We start from the raw sequence: 18,121 nt of genomic DNA on the forward strand, positions 1-18,121 counted from the left end.
GATAATTGCACTCACCTGGTGTCCCAGGTCTGAATTAGCCCCTGATTAGAAGGAGAGGATGAAAAACAGGTGTTTCGGCCCTCCAGGACCGGAATTGAAGAACCCTGATATAGCGTAACAATTACCCATTATTCAAAGTTTCCATTATTTTAAGTTTAAACAAATAGGATCAGATGAGTGCTATTTGAAAAAATTGTAAAACAGGTCTAAAGTAGATACAAGAACAAATGACAAACTACACTGACATGGCGACAGTAAACTACCGCAAATATACAGTACGTTATGTGAAAATGCCCTGTCTGCCAAGCAAAGACTGCTTGATGACTGACAGGGAATGTATCCAATCACTGCCTTCCAAAGTCACAGGGCCAGAGCGCGAGGCGGCCCAGCGTGCCGACAACATGCGAACGATCCGCGGACAAACGATGTTTTTCGTGCACCGAAATGTTTCTCTGCCAGAAGGTGGTTCACGATTTTAAAAGCGTATTGTTGAATCAGTGCATTATTCGCTTAAAGACGGAACGGAGAGTGCATTGTTGCTTCTGCGGAGCTTTGTGGCTACCTCACGACGGATTGTCCAACGACAGTAGATGAGAGGTAAGATTATTTGAACGGGAGGGGAAGGAAGGGCCTGTCGTGTCTACCGGAGACCTGGGGGGAAAAGTGGATAGCGCCGCCTGACGACCGCCTTGAGCCGGGGAGCCACAGTCAGGAGACAGCGGTGCCTCCGAAGAGGTCTCGGATATCCGAGAGAGCGCCGCCAACAGCTCGCCACATGAATGATAACACACAGGAAGCAATGTTACAAGCTATCATGCTACACAGGATCAGTTCTGCAGCAATGTAGCTTGTATAAACTTAATGGCATGAATTATATGGCATATTTGAGTAGAAAAAAAAATGCATGTAACAATACACATCCCGTCTACCACCATTTGGCGCCTGCGTGCAGCTAGCTTCTGCTGCTTATAGCAGCTTCTGATTAGCTTGTAGCTATCAGCTCTATTTTCTATGACGATTTTATGGAACCATGTAATAGCTACAGGGCAATTCCATGGTAACAGAATTAGGCTGAGACTCAGATTTCTCACTTTAAAATGTATGCTAAACAAAAAACATTTACTGGAAGAATAGTGTAGATGCAAAGTTTTTGTTAACAGAATTACGGTAAATCTATTTTGGTTATTGAATTACAGTAAGTGAAGTAACAGAATTACAGTAACGGAATTACAGCATGGGTCCCTGATCTGTACCACACAGAAATGCATTATTTATGGATATGAATGTCATTTTCTTTATTGAGATTTATCCTGAATAGGTACACAAAGGTAGAAATATGCAATATCGTCCTTTGCATATATGGGTATCATTCTACACGCTGGCTATTATTATAATGAGCTCTGCCCCCAAACAATACCAAATTTGGTTGGACCTGACCAAATCTGAACCAATCATATATGTCTATGTTTCACAAGTTTTGGACATTACAGTAGAGCACAATAGAGTACAGTACATCACAGCAGAGTACAGTACAATACAGTACAATACAGTACATTACTGTACTCTAGTGTGCTCTACTGTACTGAACTCTACTGTACTGAACTATACTCCACTTTTCTTCACTGTACTGTGCTGTCCAAACTTGTGAAACATAGACGTCTATGATTGGTTCAGATTTGGTCTGGTCACCAATCATGGACATCTATGTTTGGGCCAAATCAAGGCTTGTCTGGACCGGCCCCAAAAATGACGTCTGTGGACGTTGAAATTTCAACTACTTTTCAACGTCCATGGACGTCCGGTGTCGGTCGGTGCTCAGTGGGTGCGGATGCTGGTTACAGTAACAATAAATGGAAAGAGAGGGGGCTCATGGGTAGGTGTCAGTAAGAGCCGGGAGAGGTAACATTAACTGGAGAGAGAGCGAGAAGAGCAGGAGGGGTTGTCCAGACTGTTTTCACACTCTCGCTTTGACCACCAGACAACAGAAAAAGAAAGAAAACAGTTATGAGCTGAACATAACAGTATGCCAGTGGAAGTGAGGACATTAGCCCTCCAAACTGTGGTTTGTGACTATGATTTGATTTCCCATTGTAGCTAATTCAATTGCTGTAATTCCGTTACTGTTTTTTCTGTAATTCTGTTACCGATTTGGTAACAGAATTAAGAGTTTTAATCACTTAATAATTCATAAACCGTAAAAACACTAACTAATTGGTAGTTCTACCTTTACTTGTTACTTCTGTGAACTTTCATTATCCTCCCTCCTCATGAGGGAGAGAAATTAGAAAATATCTTAAAGATATGTGGGTTTTTGGTAACAGAATTACAAGGCACAAGGCAGTGTTTAAGAAGGCAAATAATTTCTCCAAAACAAAATATAGATTTACTTAAATATTACATTTTAGTCATTTAGCAGATGCTCTTATCCCGAGCGACTTACAGGAGCAATTAGGGTTAAGTGCCTTGTTCAAGGGCACATCGACATATTTTTCACCTAGTCGGCTCGGGGATTAGAACCAGCGACCTTTCGGGTACTGGCACAACGCTCTTAACCACTAAGCTACCCGCCGCCCTATATTATTGTGTTTTGATGTATTTCTAATACCTTTTTAAGACTTTTTCTGGGAGATGTTTTCTAAGACCCCTTTTCCATCTGTTTGACCAGAAATCAAAGCAATTACTAGAAACATTTATCTATGCCTTCATTTCCCAAAAATATAGACTCTTAGCTTTAATGTGACACCCATTTTGATATATTTTTTTTTAAACTACTTTTATTGTATTTATTTAACCCTTAGTTGACTGAGAACACATTCTCATTTACAGCTACGACCTGGGGAATAGTTACAGGGGAGAAGAGGGGTGATGAATGAGCCAATTGGAAGCTGGGGATGATTATGTGGCCATAATTATATGAGGGCCAGATTGGGATATGCTCCTATGAACTTCCCATGTTGGTGCTTATGGGTCCTTTTATATGGAAATTACCTACATCATTGTAAACTAAAAGAATGTCAGTGGGGCAGTTGGGGTTTGGAACAGGTGATACCAAATAGCTGACTGAGACTACCGTATTTTGCTTTTTTGCAGGTTCCCTCCCTGTTGTCCTGACATCACAGAACATCATAGTGCGAGACATGAGGAAAGAGGCTAGCTAAACTAGACTTTACAAATCATTGTTACTGGTTCAAGCCCTAAAACTCACAACACACTGTTTGCTCGCTAACAGACATCAAAGTCTTCAATTCAACCATCGAGGCACACTTGTATCAGGATTGCAACACCGAGATATAACTCAGACCAGGACTGGAGACTTTTTCTCATTCATTTAATTGTGCTGACTAACACACACACGGTCTTACAAAAACCGCCTTGCAGTAGTCATGGATGACCAGCAGGAGGACCCAGAGGGCATGTACGACGTGCAGCACCAGTACATGTGCAGCGAGTGCCACCAGCTCTTCAACACCCTAGAAGAAGTGCTGGTACACCAGCAGATCCACACAGGGCAGGAGGGAGAAGAGGGGGAGACTGGGGAGGCCATGGCCATCCAGGGCATCTCAGAGGACGGGGAGAGCCAGTACCAGTGCCTGGAGTGTGGCACCCTCCTCAGGAACCCAGATGAACTGCTACTGCACCAGGAGCTGCACATGAGAGAGGCAGGGTTTGAGACAGAGGAGCATGGTGAGAGGGGGAGGATGGTGGAGGACTGGAAAGGGTGGATATGTGTCTTGAAGAGAGGGAGTGGGGGTGAAATGTGGTGGTTTGTTTCAAGGAGGAAAGGCAGAGGTTGTTTAAACGTAGAGGGGCTAGATCTCTGAAGCTGGAGACTCTTATCTCCCTCACTAGCTTTAGGCATCAGTTGTCAGAGCACCTTACCGATCACTGCACCTGTACACAGCCCATCTGAAATTAGCCCACCCAACTACCTCATCCCCATATTGTTATTTATTTTGCTCATTTGCACCCCAGTATCTCTATTTGCACATCATCTCTTGCACATCTATCATTCCAGTGTTAATACTAATTGTAATTATTTTGCACTATGGCCTATTTATTGCCTTACCTCCATAACTTGCTACATTTGCACACACTGTATATATATTCTCTGTTGTATTTTTGACTTTATGTTTTGTTTTACCCCATATGTAACTCTGTGTTGTTGTTTTTATTGCACTGCTTTGCTTTATCTTGGCCAGGTCGCAGTTGTAAATGAGAACTTGTTCTCAACTGGCTTACCTGGTTAAATAAAGGTGAAAAAAATAAAAAAAATAGTGAGACTCACCTGCTGAACGTTGTGTTCCCCAGAACTGTGTGAGGTGTTGGAGACAGACGAGGCAGGGACAGAGGGCCAGGTGTCTGGGCCCATCCAGTACCAGTGTCTAGACTGCCTGGCCCTGTTTGACTCTCCGGAGGTGTGGCTGGCCCACAGACAGACCCACAGCAAGAGCAGCACACACAGTGCCACAGAGACTGTGAGTATTAAATAGCAACACATTTCTTCAGTAAACCCTTCATCAAAGGGCTTACAGGCTAAAGTTCTTTAGCGCAAAAGCAGAATTAGGTGTTTCCTTTCTTGGCTCAAACTTCCTCCCCCCTCCTCTCTCTCCCAGGAGTATGTGCTGCAGCCCGATGGTACTGTGACACCCTTGGTCAGTGTTCAGAACTTTGTCTTGAGTGAACAACAAGCCGGGGAGATCTTAGCACAGGTACTGTACACACCTCATGTCAAAAACGCATAGCTTTTAAAAACCAGTTACCAGTTATTCTCACTCATAAATGATCATGTCTGTGCCCCCCTCTCAGGTCCTGGCCCAGCAGCAACAACAACAGCAGTCTGCCCCTCAGCCCTCGACCCCCTCCCGGGCCACCTTCCTACCCCCCGCCTCCCCCCTTCCTGGCTCGGCCACCATGCGTCTCCAGATCTGCAGTGCCCAGGCCCTGGCCGATGGCTCCAGTACCCCCGGCCTACGGCGTGCCAAGCTGCTGCCCCCTCTGCTCACTCCTCTAGGGGTGGGCTCGGTAGGAAAGCTGGGGGTCCCAGAGAACGGCCTCCAGAGACTGGAGGTGGCGCTGTATGCTGTCCGGGAGGAGAAACAGCAGCAGGGGGAGGTGGTGATCTTCCACCCCTATGAGTGCTCTGAGTGTGCCCTCCTCTTCCAGACCCCAGAGGACTTCCTGCAACACCAGGGGGAGCACTTCCTGGCCCAGGAGAAGGAGAGCGGCGAGGACGGGGTGATGATGGGATACGAGGAGGACAGAGGGACGGAGGAGGAGAGAAGGGAGGAGAATGGGGGGAGGGTGGCAGAGGAGAGGGGGAAGGGAACAGGGAGACGCGCCCTGGCTAAAAGATCTGGAAACACACCTCTATGCCTGCAGTGCAGCCAATGCCAGCGTACCTTCACGTCAGCCAATCGCCTGGCGGCTCACAGGCGCGTGCACGAGCATGGCACGTACGAGTGCCGGGAGTGTGACAAGGTGTTTAAGAAGGCGGCGTCGCTGCAGACACACATGCGCACTCACTCCGGGGAGGCTCGGTATCTGTGTGTGGACTGTGGTCACGGCTTCAACACCGAAATGACCCTCATCATACACAGGTAGGTGCCTGAACAGACATCATGTTCTCATCGTCATGAACCATCACAATCCCCAATGTTTTTCTGTCTATTGCTTTTTGAATGCTGTTTGGATTCAAGTCTCTGAGACAATTCTTCTCTTCTCTTTTATATCTGCCCCTCTCTACCTCTGTCTCCTCATCCCTCGCTCTGTCCTGTAGGAAGTCTCACACAGCAGAGCCGCTCCACAGGTGTGAGCACTGTGCCAAGACCTTCAGCAATATGACCAAGTTCCTGTACCACCGTAGAACACACACCACCAAAGTGGCCACCGCTACACCTACCCCTGTCGTCCTGGTAACCACGTTTTCTTTTTAAAAATGGTAATATAGTTCAAAATTCTAACTTGAGAAATGTTTTGCGCAAATCATCAATGAGAAATGTGTGCAAATGTTTTGTTTCTCTAGTTAAATTCAGTCCCATACTGGTCAATGTATTAGCATGTGTTTTGACGTTGTCCTTTGCAGGTCCCAGCAGCCCCCAGGAGGGTGTCCCTGTCAGCCCTGTCCATCCTTCAGAGAGCCCGGGCCCTGAGGGAGGGGGACGGGGGTGAGGGCAGCCCCATGGAGACGGAGGGGGGCGAGGAGAACCTGATGGCCCCCCTCACTGAGGCTGAGATGGAGATAGGCGGGTCGGGGGAGGACACTGCCTCCAGCTCCCTGAGCAGGGCAGAGGGGGAAAAGGAGAACGGGGTGGATGTGGAGGGGACACTAGGGGGCAGTGGAGAGTCCCAACCTGGAGAACAGACCGCTGATCCTGGTTCCTCTACTGACCCTAACCCCTCTGGCCCCCGGGGTGCGTTCCCCTGCCCCTCCTGCTCTCAGTCTTTCCCCTCCCTGCTCCGCCTAGTCAAACACCGCCATACGGCCCACGTCTCCGAGAGCCGCTTCAAGTGCTCCGTGTGCACCAAGACCTTCAAGAAGCAGATGCACCTACGCAACCACCTGCGCACACACACCGGCGAGCGGCCCTTCCAGTGCTCAGACTGCGGTAAGACCTTCTCGTCCCTGGCCAACCTGTCTCGCCACAACCTCACCCACTCTGGCATGCGCCCCTACCGCTGCGACATCTGCCACCGGACATTCACCCAGTCATCCAACCTCCGGCAGCACCGCCTGCTCCATGCCAACCTCACTCCCTCGCCCTGCCCGGACTGCCCGGCCACCTTCGTACGGCCGGCCAAGCTAGCCGCCCACCGCTACACTGTGCACCCGGGGGCCCCGGCCCCATTCTCCTGCCCCCACTGCCAGGCTGGCTTCCTGCACAGGAGGAAGAGAGACCGCCACTGTCAGGAGGTCCACCCCACTGAGGCTCAGGCAGACGGAGAGGGAGGGTTAGAGAGCCAGCCCCAAGTGTGCCCTGATGGGGAGCCCCTCTCAGAGCCCTCCACCTCAGAAGACCCAGGGACCACCAGCAGCATGCGAGGGGGCCTGGACTGCACTGTGTGTGGGAAGAAGCTCAACTCTGCAGCCAACTGGCGTCTGCATCAGCTGAGCCACGGCCTTGTTCCTGGTCGGTCCTGTGGTGGTGCAGTTCCCAGGGGTAAATCCCACCAGTGCCTCACCTGCGGTAAGCTGTTTGTCTCCTCCTCTGGCGTGGCCTTGCATCAGCGCATCCACACAGGAGAGCGCCCCTTCCCCTGCAACCTGTGTGGCAAGCGCTTCCGGCAGAACACGCACCTGCGAGAGCACCTGCGCACACACACAGGGGAGCGGCCGTTCCGCTGCGAAATATGTGACAAGGGCTTTGTCCAGAGCATGCACCTGGCGGAGCACCGGCGTACGCACACAGGGGAGCGCCCCCACGCCTGTCTGGTGTGTGGCAAGGCCTTCAAGTCCTTCTCCAACCTGCGGAACCACAGGAAGACCCACGCACGCCAGCAGAGGCAGGAGGAGGCGGCCGCAGCACAGGTTGCCATGGAGACCAGTGCCGCCGTGACGCTAGTGGAGGCATCCCAGGTGGAACTGGCCAATGGGCAGCCTCAGCTGATCCACATACAGACGTCGGACCTACAGCAGGTGAGGGGGAGGGGCTGGCGGGGTCTGTCTGTCTGCGGACTCTGTGAGTCTGTAAAATTGAGAAAATATGTTCTTCAAATATGTTTTTCTCTCACATCCTCCATACAATGCTTCCTTTCCTATCCAGACCCAGGGCACTCCCACCATCATGTGTAATGAGTTTGGGGAGACCATCGCCATCATAGAGACCAGTGAGGGAGGAACCCTGCCCCTGGCTGAGGCTATAGAGATCTACCACACAGCCCTGGAGAACAGTCTGGGGATGGACTCCATCACTGTAGAAAGCCTACAGCTCATCTAACAGTCTGGGGATGGACTCCATCACTGTAGAAAGCCTACAGCTCATCTAACAGTCTGGGGATGGACTCCATCACTGTAGAAAGCCTACAGCTCATCTAACAGTCTGGGGATGGACTCCATCACTGTAGAAAGCCTACAGCTCATCTAATGGCCAGACAGAGACAACTCAGAACCATGACAGGACCATCAGATAACCCTCACAGAACCATCACAGAACCCACACACGACTATCTAGATACTCTGAGGGTCAAAGAGACACAACTCAGAACTATCACAGAACCATCATAGAACCATCAAACAAGCCTCACAGAATGATCTACAGCTACTGAGAGCCAGTGAGAGAGGCTCAACTATCGGAGAACCATGACAGAACCTCCTGTGTGGGCTGTGGGACTGTACTGACCCTTGACTGGCAGAGAGCATGTTTTACTGACTGTTACACCATTGGGGTGAATGTATGGGGAAGAGTGGGAGAAACATTAAACTATGATCTAGTGAACTACAGGAGTGTAGAAAAACGGCTGGTCTGGTTGTCATTGTTGAGTATAAAAATGATTGTCTACAATTGCAGCAGGCAGGACAACAATGGGTGTTCATTCACTCCTACAGACCAAATTGTGTTACGATCTCATGTTCAGAAAGACAGGTCAGATCCGGTCAGTGGTGGCGGAGAGGTAGTTGTGACAGACGTGAATCGAGGGCCATTTCCTGTGCTTCAGTCATGTTCTTGACTGCCCATGGATGTTCATTCAGTGCTCGTCTGTAATATGTGATTTTTACTTTGAAACCAATGACTTTTCCTCCTTTTGCTGTAAATATATGAATGAATGATTAAATGATGTTTGATAATATGCTATGACTGTTGTGTTCTGCGACTGTGTGTGTTACTGTGTGTATTGTGATTGGGGGTGAGACTGGACCCCATTCTCCTTCCTTTTGAAGAACAGATCAAGCCCAGGGAAAATTAACACTTATATTGTTTAATGTGCAGTATTCGCCTTTCGTCTTCTCAATACATTTCTTATGATGTATGTCCTTGCTTGTCGTAGCATTCTCCCCAATGACTAAACTGTTTTATATATATATATATATATATACAGTACCAGTCAAAAGTTTGGACACACCTACTCATTCAAGGGTTTTTCTTTATTTTTACTATTTTCTACATTGTATAATAATAGTGAAGACATCAAAACTATGAAATAGCACATATGGAATCATGTAGTAACCAAAAAAAGTTAAACAAATCAAAATATATTTTATATTTGAGATTCTTCAAAGTAGCCACCCTTTGCCTTGATGAAAGCTTTGCACACTCTTGGCATTCGCTCAACCAGCTTCATAAGGTAGTCACCTGGAATGCATTTCAATTAACAGGTGTGCCTTGTTAAAAATAAATGTGTGGAATTTCCTTCCTTCCTTAATGCGTTTGAGCCAATCAGTTGTGTTGTGACAAGGTAGGGTTGGTATAGAGAAGATAGCCCTATTTGGTAAAAGGCCAAGTCCATATTATGGCAAGAACAGATCAAATAAGCAAAGAGAAACAACAGTCCATCATTACTTTAAGATATGAAGGTCAGTCAATCCTGAACATTTCAAGAACTTTGATAATTTCTTCAAGTGCAGTCGCAAAAACCATCAAGCGCTATGATGAAACTGGCGCTCATGAGGACCGCAACAGGAAAAGAAGACCCAGAGTTACCTCTGCTGCAGAGGATAAGTTCATTAGTTACCGACCTCAGAAATTGCAGCCCAAATAAATGCTTCAAAAGAGTTCAAGTAACAGACACATCTCAACATCAACTGTTCAGAGGAGACTGCGTGAATCAGGCCTTCATGGTCGAATTGCTGCAAAGAAAACACTACTAAAAGGACACTAATAAGAAGAAGAGACTTGCTTGGACTCATCAGACCAAAGGACAGATTTCCACCGGTCTAATGTCCATTGCTCGTCCAAGCAAGTCTCTTCTTCTTATTAGTGTCCTTTTAGTAGTGTTTTCTTTGCAGCAATTCGACCATGAAGGCCTGATTCACGCAGTCTTTGTGAGACACAGAGTAGGTGAACGGATGATCTCCGCATGTGTGGTTCCCACCGTGAAGCATGGTGGAGGAGGTGTGATGGTGCTTTGCTGGTGAAACTGTCAGTGATTTATTTACAATTCAAGGCACACGTAACCAGCATGGCTACCACAGCATTCTGCAGCGATACGCCATCTCATCTGGTTTGGGCTTAGTTGGACTATCATTTGTTTTTCAACAGGACAATGACCCAACACATCTCCAGGCTGTATAAGGGCTATTTGACCAAGAAGGAGTGATGGAGTGCTGCATCAGATGACCTGGCCTCCACAATCACCCGACCTCAACTCAATTGAGATGGTTTGGGATGAGTTGGACCGCAGAGTGAAGGAAAAGTAGCCAACAAGTACTCAATATATGTGGGAACTCCTTCAAGACCGTTGGAAAAGCATTCCAGGTGAAGCTGGTTGAGAGAATGCCAAGAGTGTGCAAAGTTGTCATCAAGGCAAAGGGTGGCTACTTTGAAGAATCTAAAATCTAAAATATATTTTGATGTGTTATTTCATAGTTTTGATGTCTTCACTATTATTCCACAATGTAGAAAATAGTAAAAATAAAGAAAAACCCTTGAATGAGTAGGTGTGTCCAAACTTTTGACTGGTACTATATATACAGTGGGGAAAAAAAGTATTTAGTCAGCCACCAATTGTGCAAGTTCTCCCACTTAAAAAGATGAGAGAGGCCTGTAATTTTCATCATAGGTACATGTCAACTATGACAGACAAATTGAGGAAAAAAAATCCAGAAAATCCCATTGTAGGATTTTTTATGAATTTATTTGCAAATTATGGTGGAAAATAAGTATTTGGTCACCTACAAACAAGCAAGATTTCTGGCTCTCACAGACCTGTAACTTCTTCTTTCAGAGGCTCCTCTGTCCTCCACTCGTTACCTGTATTAATGGCACCTGTTTGAACTTGTTATCAGTATAAAATACACCTGTCCACAACCTCAAACAGTCACACTCCAAACTTCACAATGGCCAAGACCAAAGAGCTGTCAAAGGACACCAAAAACAAAATTGTAGACCTGCACCAGGCTGGGAAGACTGAATCTGCAATAGGTAAGCAGCTTGGTTTGAAGAAATCAACTGTGGGAGCAATTATTAGGAAATGGAAGACATACAAGACCACTGATAATCTCCCTCGATCTGGGGCTCCACGCAAGATCTCACCCCGTGGGAGTCAAAATGATCACAAGAACGGTGAGCAAAAATCCCAGAATGACCTGCAGAGAGCTGGGACCAAAGTAACAAAGCCAACCATCAGTAACACACTACGCCGCCAGGGACTCAAATCCTGCAGTGCGAGACGTGTCCCCCTGCTTAAGCCAGTACATGTCCAGGCCCGTCTGAAGTGCATTTGGATGATCCAGAAGAGGATTGGGAGAATGTCATATGGTCAGATGAAACCAAAATATAACTTTTTGGTAAAAACTCAACTTCGTCATGTTTGGAGGACAAAGAATGCTGAGTTGCATCCAAAGAACACCATACCTACTGTGAAGCATGGGGTTGGAAACATCATGCTTTGGGGCTGTTTTTCTGCAAAGGGACCAGGACGACTGATCCGTGTAAAGGAAAGAATGAATGGGGCCATGTATCGTGAGATTTTGAGTGAAACCCTCCTTCCATCAGCAAGGGCATTGAAGATGAAACGTGGCTGGGTCTTTCAGCATGACAATGATCCCAAACACACCGCCCGGGCAACGAAGGAGTGGCTTCGTAAGAAGCATTTCAAGGTCCTGGAGTGGCCTAGCCAGTCTCCAGATCTCAACCCCATAGAAAATCTTTGGAGGGAGTTGAAAGTCTGTGTTGCCCAGCGACAGCCCCAAAACATCACTGCTCTAGAGGAGATCTGCATGGAGGAATGGGCCAAAATACCAGCAACAGTGTGTGAAAACCTTGTGAAGACTTACAGAAAACGTTTGACCTGTGTCATTGCCAACAAAGGGTATATAACAAAGTATTGAGAAACTTTTGTTATTGACCAAATACTTATTTTCCACCATCATATGCCAATAAATTGATTAAAAATCCTACAATGTGATTTTCTGGATTTTTTTTCCTCCTTTTGTCTGTCATAGTTGACGTGTACCTATGATGAAAATTACAGGCCTCTCTCATCTTTTTAAGTGGGAGAACTTGCACAATTGGTGGCTGACTAAATACTTGTTTTCCCCACTGTATATATGAGTTGCAGTTCATATAATGAAATAAATCAATTGAAAAACATTCATTAGGCCCTAATCTATGGATGACTGGGCAGGGGCGCAGCCATGGGTGGGCCTGGTAGGACATACAGTGCCTTGCAAAAGTATCATCCCCCTTGGCGTTTTTCCTATTTTGTTGCATTACAACCTGTAATTTAAATTGATTTTTATTTGGATTTCATGTAATGGACATACACAAAATAGTCCAAATTGGTGATCTCATCACCCCGAGAACACCATCCCCACAGTGAAGCACGGTGGTGGCAGCATCATGCTGTGGGGATGTTTTTCATTGGCAGGGACTGGGAAGCTGGTCAGAATTGAAGGAATGATGGATGGCGCTAAATACAGGGAAATTCTTGAGGGAAACCTGTTTCAGTCTTCCAGAGATTTGAGACTGGGACGGAGGTTCACCTTCCAGCAGGACAATGACCCTAAGCATACTGCTAAAGCAACACTCGAGTGGTTTAAGGGAAAACATTTAAATATATTGGAATGGCCTAGTCAAAGCCCAGACCTCAATCCAATTGAGAATCTGTGGTATGACTTAAAGATTGCTGTACACCAGCAGAACCCATCCAATTTGAAGGAGCTGGAGCAGTTTTGCCTTGAAGAATGAGCAAAAATCCCAGTGGCTAGATGTGCCAAGCTTATAGAGACATACCCCAAGCGACATGCAGCTGTAATTTCTGCAAAAGGTGGCTCTACAAAGTATTGACTTTGGGGGGGTGAATAGTTATGCACACTCAAGTTCTGTTTTTTTGTCTTATTGGTTTGTTTCACAAAAAATATGTTGCATCTTCAAAGTGGTAGGCATGTTGTATAAATCAAATGATAAACCCCCCCCAAAAAATCAATTTTAATTCCAGGTTGTAAGGCAACAAAATAGGAAGAATGCCAAGGGGGGTGAATACTTTCGCAAGCCACTGTAGGCCCACCCACTGGGGAGCCATCCCCAGCCAATCAGATTGTGTTTCTCCCCACAAAAGAGCTTTATTACAGACCTAAATACTTCCCCGTTTCATCAGCTATCCGGGTGGCTGGTCTCAGACGATCCCACAGGTGAAAAAGCCGGATGTGGAGGTCTTGGGCTGGCATGGTTACACGTGGTCTGCGGTTATGAGGCCGGTTGGATGTACTGCCAAATTCTCCAAAAAAAACATTTGAGGTGGCTTATGGTAGAGAAATGAACATTAAATTATCTGGCAACAGCTCTGATGGACATTCGTGCAGTCAGCATGCCAATTGCACGCTCCCTCAAAACTTGAGACATCTGTGGCATTGTTGTATGACAAAACTGCACATTTTAGAGTAGCCTTTTGCTGTCCCCAGCAGAAGGTGCACCTGTGTAATGATCTTGCTGTTTCATCAGCTTCTTGATATGCTATACCAGTCAGGTGGATGGATTATTTTGGCAAAGGAGAAATGCTCACTGACAGGGATGTAAATACATTTGTGCATAAAATTTGAGAGAAATAAGCTTTTTGTGCGTATGGAAAATGTCTGGGATCTTTCATTTCAGCTCATGAAACATGGGACCAAGACTTTACATGTTGCATTTATATTTTTGTTCAGTAAAGTTGGACAATAACTAATCAATAACTATGGTTCAGCTGTGTGTACATGAAAAACTATTGAAAATATGTTAACTTGAACATCCATTTGTATACTGAAAGATACAGATACAAACTTAAATTATTCATAAATCTATATCTTGCATACTGTATCTCAGTAAAACAAGGAGTAACCACAAACATTAATATTCATATTTATTATTCATTTGTCAATTTCTGGAGTTTCACCTTGTGTAATGGCATTTTTTAAAAGTCAATTAAAACATGTCTGTTACACATTGTTCCTTATCAATATTATAGCGAGTCTCCTGACTCTACAGTAAATAATATGTACAACACAACCATGTCTTGCACAAAGACGACCAATATTATACCCTACCACTCTTTGTACTGCCCTGCCCCCTCCGGGCTTCTCTCCTCCCACCCAACAAATAAGGTCTGGAGAGAACAGTAAGGGAGTGAGAAGGGAAGGAAAAGAGCTGGAGGAAGGAGGAATACAAGTGGCGAGGCTATAGAATCAAACTTACTAGCAGGGGAGTGAGAGAGTGGTATACAGGGTTGTCCAAAAACATACTTCTTATTACTCTTGTATACAAATGTCAACCCTCTTTTCTTTGTTTTCCCTCGTTGAAATGAATAAAAAGATTGTCACCCCAGGTCCTTGCTGGGGCGAGGTGAGGGTGTTGAAAGGGAAGAGGCACAAGTGAGGACCATTTCTCTCACACGTCCTATTCTATTTGCCCTCAAATAAGAAAACAGGTTGAGAGAGCTCATCTAATGGCATTGATACCAGCCCATAGTAAGGATAAGGCCCACTATAACAATGAGAGGAGTAATATTAGTAACAGTAATAACACAATAATAAGATAATCAACTGGAAAGTTACATGAGTTTGATTTTTAAAAAGACACGTTAGTTTTCTTAAAAAAAAAAAAAAAAAAAAAAAAAGATGGGCCTAGTCAGCCTGATGGCCTCTGGGTTCTCAACTAAAGTCTACAAATACATAAAACATGGTTGAAGCGACACTTCAGTCCAATGAAGAGCCATGATGTGCCCATTGACTCTTTCTCCCCGCCTCCTTCCCTCATGGCGAGCTAATCAGACTAGCAGGAACGCTTGGTACCCACCTTACTGGCATCTTCTGTAGCCAATCATGGGAAGAGAGGGCGAGGTCCTAAACTCTCCAGTCCCCCTCACAGACCTGTCCTGAAGGTCTGCTTTTATGGATCAAAGTAGAGAAAAATCAACCAATACAACAAGGATCCTTCTGATCCCTCACAAGGGTTGCGCGGGCTCTCCATCCAATGGCATCATCTCAAGCCAGTGGGGGCCCAGCCCCCTAATGTCCAGCAGAAACAAATGAGCCAATGGGAGACTTAAGAGCCAGACCCTCTTCAGCAGCCAATTAACTGATCTTGCTTCCCAAGCCCTTATTTTAAAAACAACAACGACAGTCCTGTTAGACTGAGATAAATGACCTTTAAAACAGTCCCACTATGTGATATGTTATTCAGTCTGAAATATGGGCCCTGCTCCAAGGCAATGGGTAACAGGTGGAGAGTTGTTATTGGTCTATAGTCCACTGGCATCAATGGAAGCTTACAAGGATAATATTAATATTACTAACAGATTGCTAATTCAAGTGTGGGTATTGGAGTTTGAAGTTCATCAGTGTGTGTGTGTGTCACTGGTATTTTTAAATGTCCTTTTTTGGAGAGGGGGAATTACACTTTTAAAAAAATCCCCTTTTAAGTTTAACAATTCCACCTCTGACACATTTTACAAACACACATCCTCTTTCTTTGTCTCTTCCACTTGCTCTTTCTGACGTGGCTCTCTGGAGAAAGAGAGACAGGTCCAGATCCGCGGAGAGAGACGGAGGGGTGTAACATCAACAAAACTGAAGGAAGAGAAGGAGGCAGGGATTTGGGAAACTGGTCCATCGCTGATTGGTCAATCCAGCCTGTCAGCATCCCTCATCTAGAAGACTCCTGCGAATCCCTCGGCTCCTCTGGACTACCCTCCCTCTCTCGATCCGCCTCCTCTCCCAATGGCTCTGCCCCTCCTCCTCCTGTCCCCTCCCCTGATTGGGCGCCAGAGGGTCCGGGGAGCGAGGAGGCGTCGCTGGTCTCAGAGGGGGCGGCGGTCTGCATGATCTTCTGGCGGACCTCCCTGATCTTCAGCTGCAGACACACCTTGGTGGGGAAGATGTCTGAGTAGCGTGCCTGGAAGGCTGCCGTGGCCTGGGCTTGAGGGCGGACAGGAGGAGGAAGAGACAGGAAGTGTTGATTATTGTTGATTGACTAAGAATGTAGAAAAAACTCATTTTGCTAGGTGGGGAGGGCTTTTGAGATGTGTGTGCGCATGTGTACACTCGGTAAATGAGAGTGAGAGTGAGTGTAGGGCCTATGTACGTATGAGAGAGGGCATGAATGTCTGCGCACATACAGTGCATTCGGAAAGTATTCAGACCCCTACCCTTTTTCCACATTTTGTTACATTTCAGCCTTATTCTAAAACGGTTTAAATAATTTTTTTCCCTCAGCAATCTACACACAATACCCCATAATGACAAAGCGAAAACAGGTTTTTAGAAATGTTTGCAAATGTGTTAAATATAAAAAACAGAAATACTTTATTTACATAAGTATTCAGACCCTTTGCTATGAGACTCTAAATTGAGCTCTGGTGCATCCTGTTTCCATTGATCATCCTTGAGATATTTCTACAACTTGATTGGAGTCCACCTGTGGTAAATTCAATTGATTGGACATTTGGAAAGGCACACACCTGTCTATATAAGGTCCCACAGTTGACAGTGCATGTCAGAGCAAAAACCAAGCCATGAGATCGAAGGAATTGTCCATAGAGCCCCGAGACAGGATTGTGTCAAGGCACAGATCTGGGGAAGGGTACCAAAACATTTCTGCAGCATTGAAGGTGCCCAAGAACACAGCGGCCTTCATCATTCTTAAATGGAAGAAGTTTGGAATCACCAAGACTCTTCCTAGAGCTGGCCGCCCGGCCAAACTGAGCAATCAGTGGAGAAGGGCCTTGGTCAGGGAGGTGACCAAGAACCCGATGGTCACTCTGACAGAGCTCCAGAGTTCCACTGTGGAGATGGGAGAACCTTCCAGAAGGACAACCATCTCTGCAGCACTCCACCACTCAGGCCTTTATGGCAGAGTGGCCAGACGGAAGCCACTCCTCAGTAAAAGGCACATGACAGCCCGCTTTGTATTTGCCAAAAGGCACCTAAAGGACTCTCAGACCATGAGAAACAAGATTATCTGGTCTGATGAAACCAAGATTGAACTCTTTGGCCTGAATGCCAAGTGTCACGTCTGGAGGAAACCTGGCACCATCCCTACGGTGAAGCATGGTGGGGGCAGCATCATGCTGTGGGGATGTTTTTCAGCGGCAGGGACTGGGAGACTAGTCAGGATCGAGGGAAAGATGAACGGAGCAAAGTACAGAGAGATCCTTGATGAAAACCTGCTCCAGAGCGCTCAGGACCTCAGACTGGGGCGAAGGTTCACCTTCCAACAGGACAACGACTCTAAGCACACAGCCAAGACAACGCAAGAGCGGCTTCGGGACAAGTCTCTGAATGTCCTTGAGTGGCCCAGCCAGAGCCCGGACTTGAACCCGATCTAACATCTCTGGAGAGACCTGAAAATAGCTGTGCAGTGATGCTCCCCATCCAACCTGACAGAGCTTGAGAGGATCTGCAGAGAATAATGGGAGAAACTCCCCAAATACAGGTGTGCCAAGCTTGTAGCGTCATACCCAAGAAGACTCAAGGCTGTCAAAGGTGCTTCAACAATGTACTGAGTCTGAATACTTATGTAAACGTAATATTTCCGTTTTTTATTTTTTATACATTTGCTAAAATTGATTAAAAAACGGTTTTTGCTTTGTCATTATGGGGTATTGTGTGTAGATTGACAACAATTTAATCAATTTTAGAATAAGGCTGTAATGTAACAAAATGTGGAAAACGTCAAGGGGTCTGAATACTTTCCGAATGCACTGTATGTAAGAATCTATATGCAAGCTTGTGTGTGTGTGCGTGCTGACCTGAGGGGAAGAAGCCGTGCTCCTGGAAGAGCTGCATGACGAGGGCCCGTCTCTGGTCCAGGGTGCGTCTCAGAGAGGAGTAGGGCACCTTGTCAAACTCCAGCTCCCCCAGGATGTCCTCTCCGTCAGCACCTGTCCCTGTCCCTGGAGGGGGACACACAGACGGGGGGGCTAACAGACACACACTCTGGTTAGTCTTTTATATAAAACATTTGTGTAAACATGGAACATATATCTTAGGATT

At 46.2% G+C, this 18,121-nt stretch overlaps 2 protein-coding genes across 2 annotated transcripts in view; one reads left to right on the forward strand and one right to left on the reverse strand.

Annotated features, from left to right (window-relative positions):
* The first annotated feature begins 54 nt into the window (after nt 1–54).
* LOC121542885 (zinc finger protein 574) lies at nt 55–8,784 on the forward strand. Its single transcript, XM_041852488.2, has 8 exons — nt 55–597; nt 3,091–3,684; nt 4,309–4,475; nt 4,614–4,709; nt 4,807–5,597; nt 5,777–5,912; nt 6,083–7,633; nt 7,761–8,784. The coding sequence occupies exons 2-8, from the start codon at nt 3,384–3,386 to the stop codon at nt 7,932–7,934; spliced, it is 3,216 nt and encodes a 1,071-aa protein (XP_041708422.1). The 5' UTR covers nt 55–597; nt 3,091–3,383; the 3' UTR covers nt 7,935–8,784.
* A 5,191-nt stretch (nt 8,785–13,975) lies between these two features.
* The window catches only part of LOC121543825 (protein capicua homolog), a 47,715-nt gene continuing 43,569 nt past the window's right edge, over nt 13,976–18,121 (reverse strand). Inside the window, exons 19-20 of the mRNA XM_045208635.1 lie at nt 17,878–18,048; nt 13,976–16,045 (exon numbers count right to left, since the gene is read on the reverse strand). Of these exons, the coding sequence (XP_045064570.1) occupies nt 15,774–16,045; nt 17,878–18,048 (443 nt within the window). The 3' untranslated portion in view covers nt 13,976–15,773. The remainder of the gene's footprint in view (nt 16,046–17,877; nt 18,049–18,121) is intronic.

This window comes from Coregonus clupeaformis, chromosome 28, assembly GCF_020615455.1.
Source record: "Coregonus clupeaformis isolate EN_2021a chromosome 28, ASM2061545v1, whole genome shotgun sequence".
Classification (NCBI taxonomy): Eukaryota; Metazoa; Chordata; class Actinopteri; order Salmoniformes; family Salmonidae; genus Coregonus; species Coregonus clupeaformis.

Bases quoted from the DNA above. Each gene is read 5' to 3' on its own strand.
- LOC121542885 (XM_041852488.2), top strand. From the start codon at position 3,384: ATGGATGACCAGCAGGAGGACCCAGAGGGCATGTACGACGTGCAGCAC. The intron at 4,476-4,613 runs GTGAGTATTAAA...TCTCTCTCCCAG, and splicing joins CACACAGTGCCACAGAGACT to GAGTATGTGCTGCAGCCCGA. The intron at 5,913-6,082 runs GTAACCACGTTT...TGTCCTTTGCAG, and splicing joins CACCTACCCCTGTCGTCCTG to GTCCCAGCAGCCCCCAGGAG.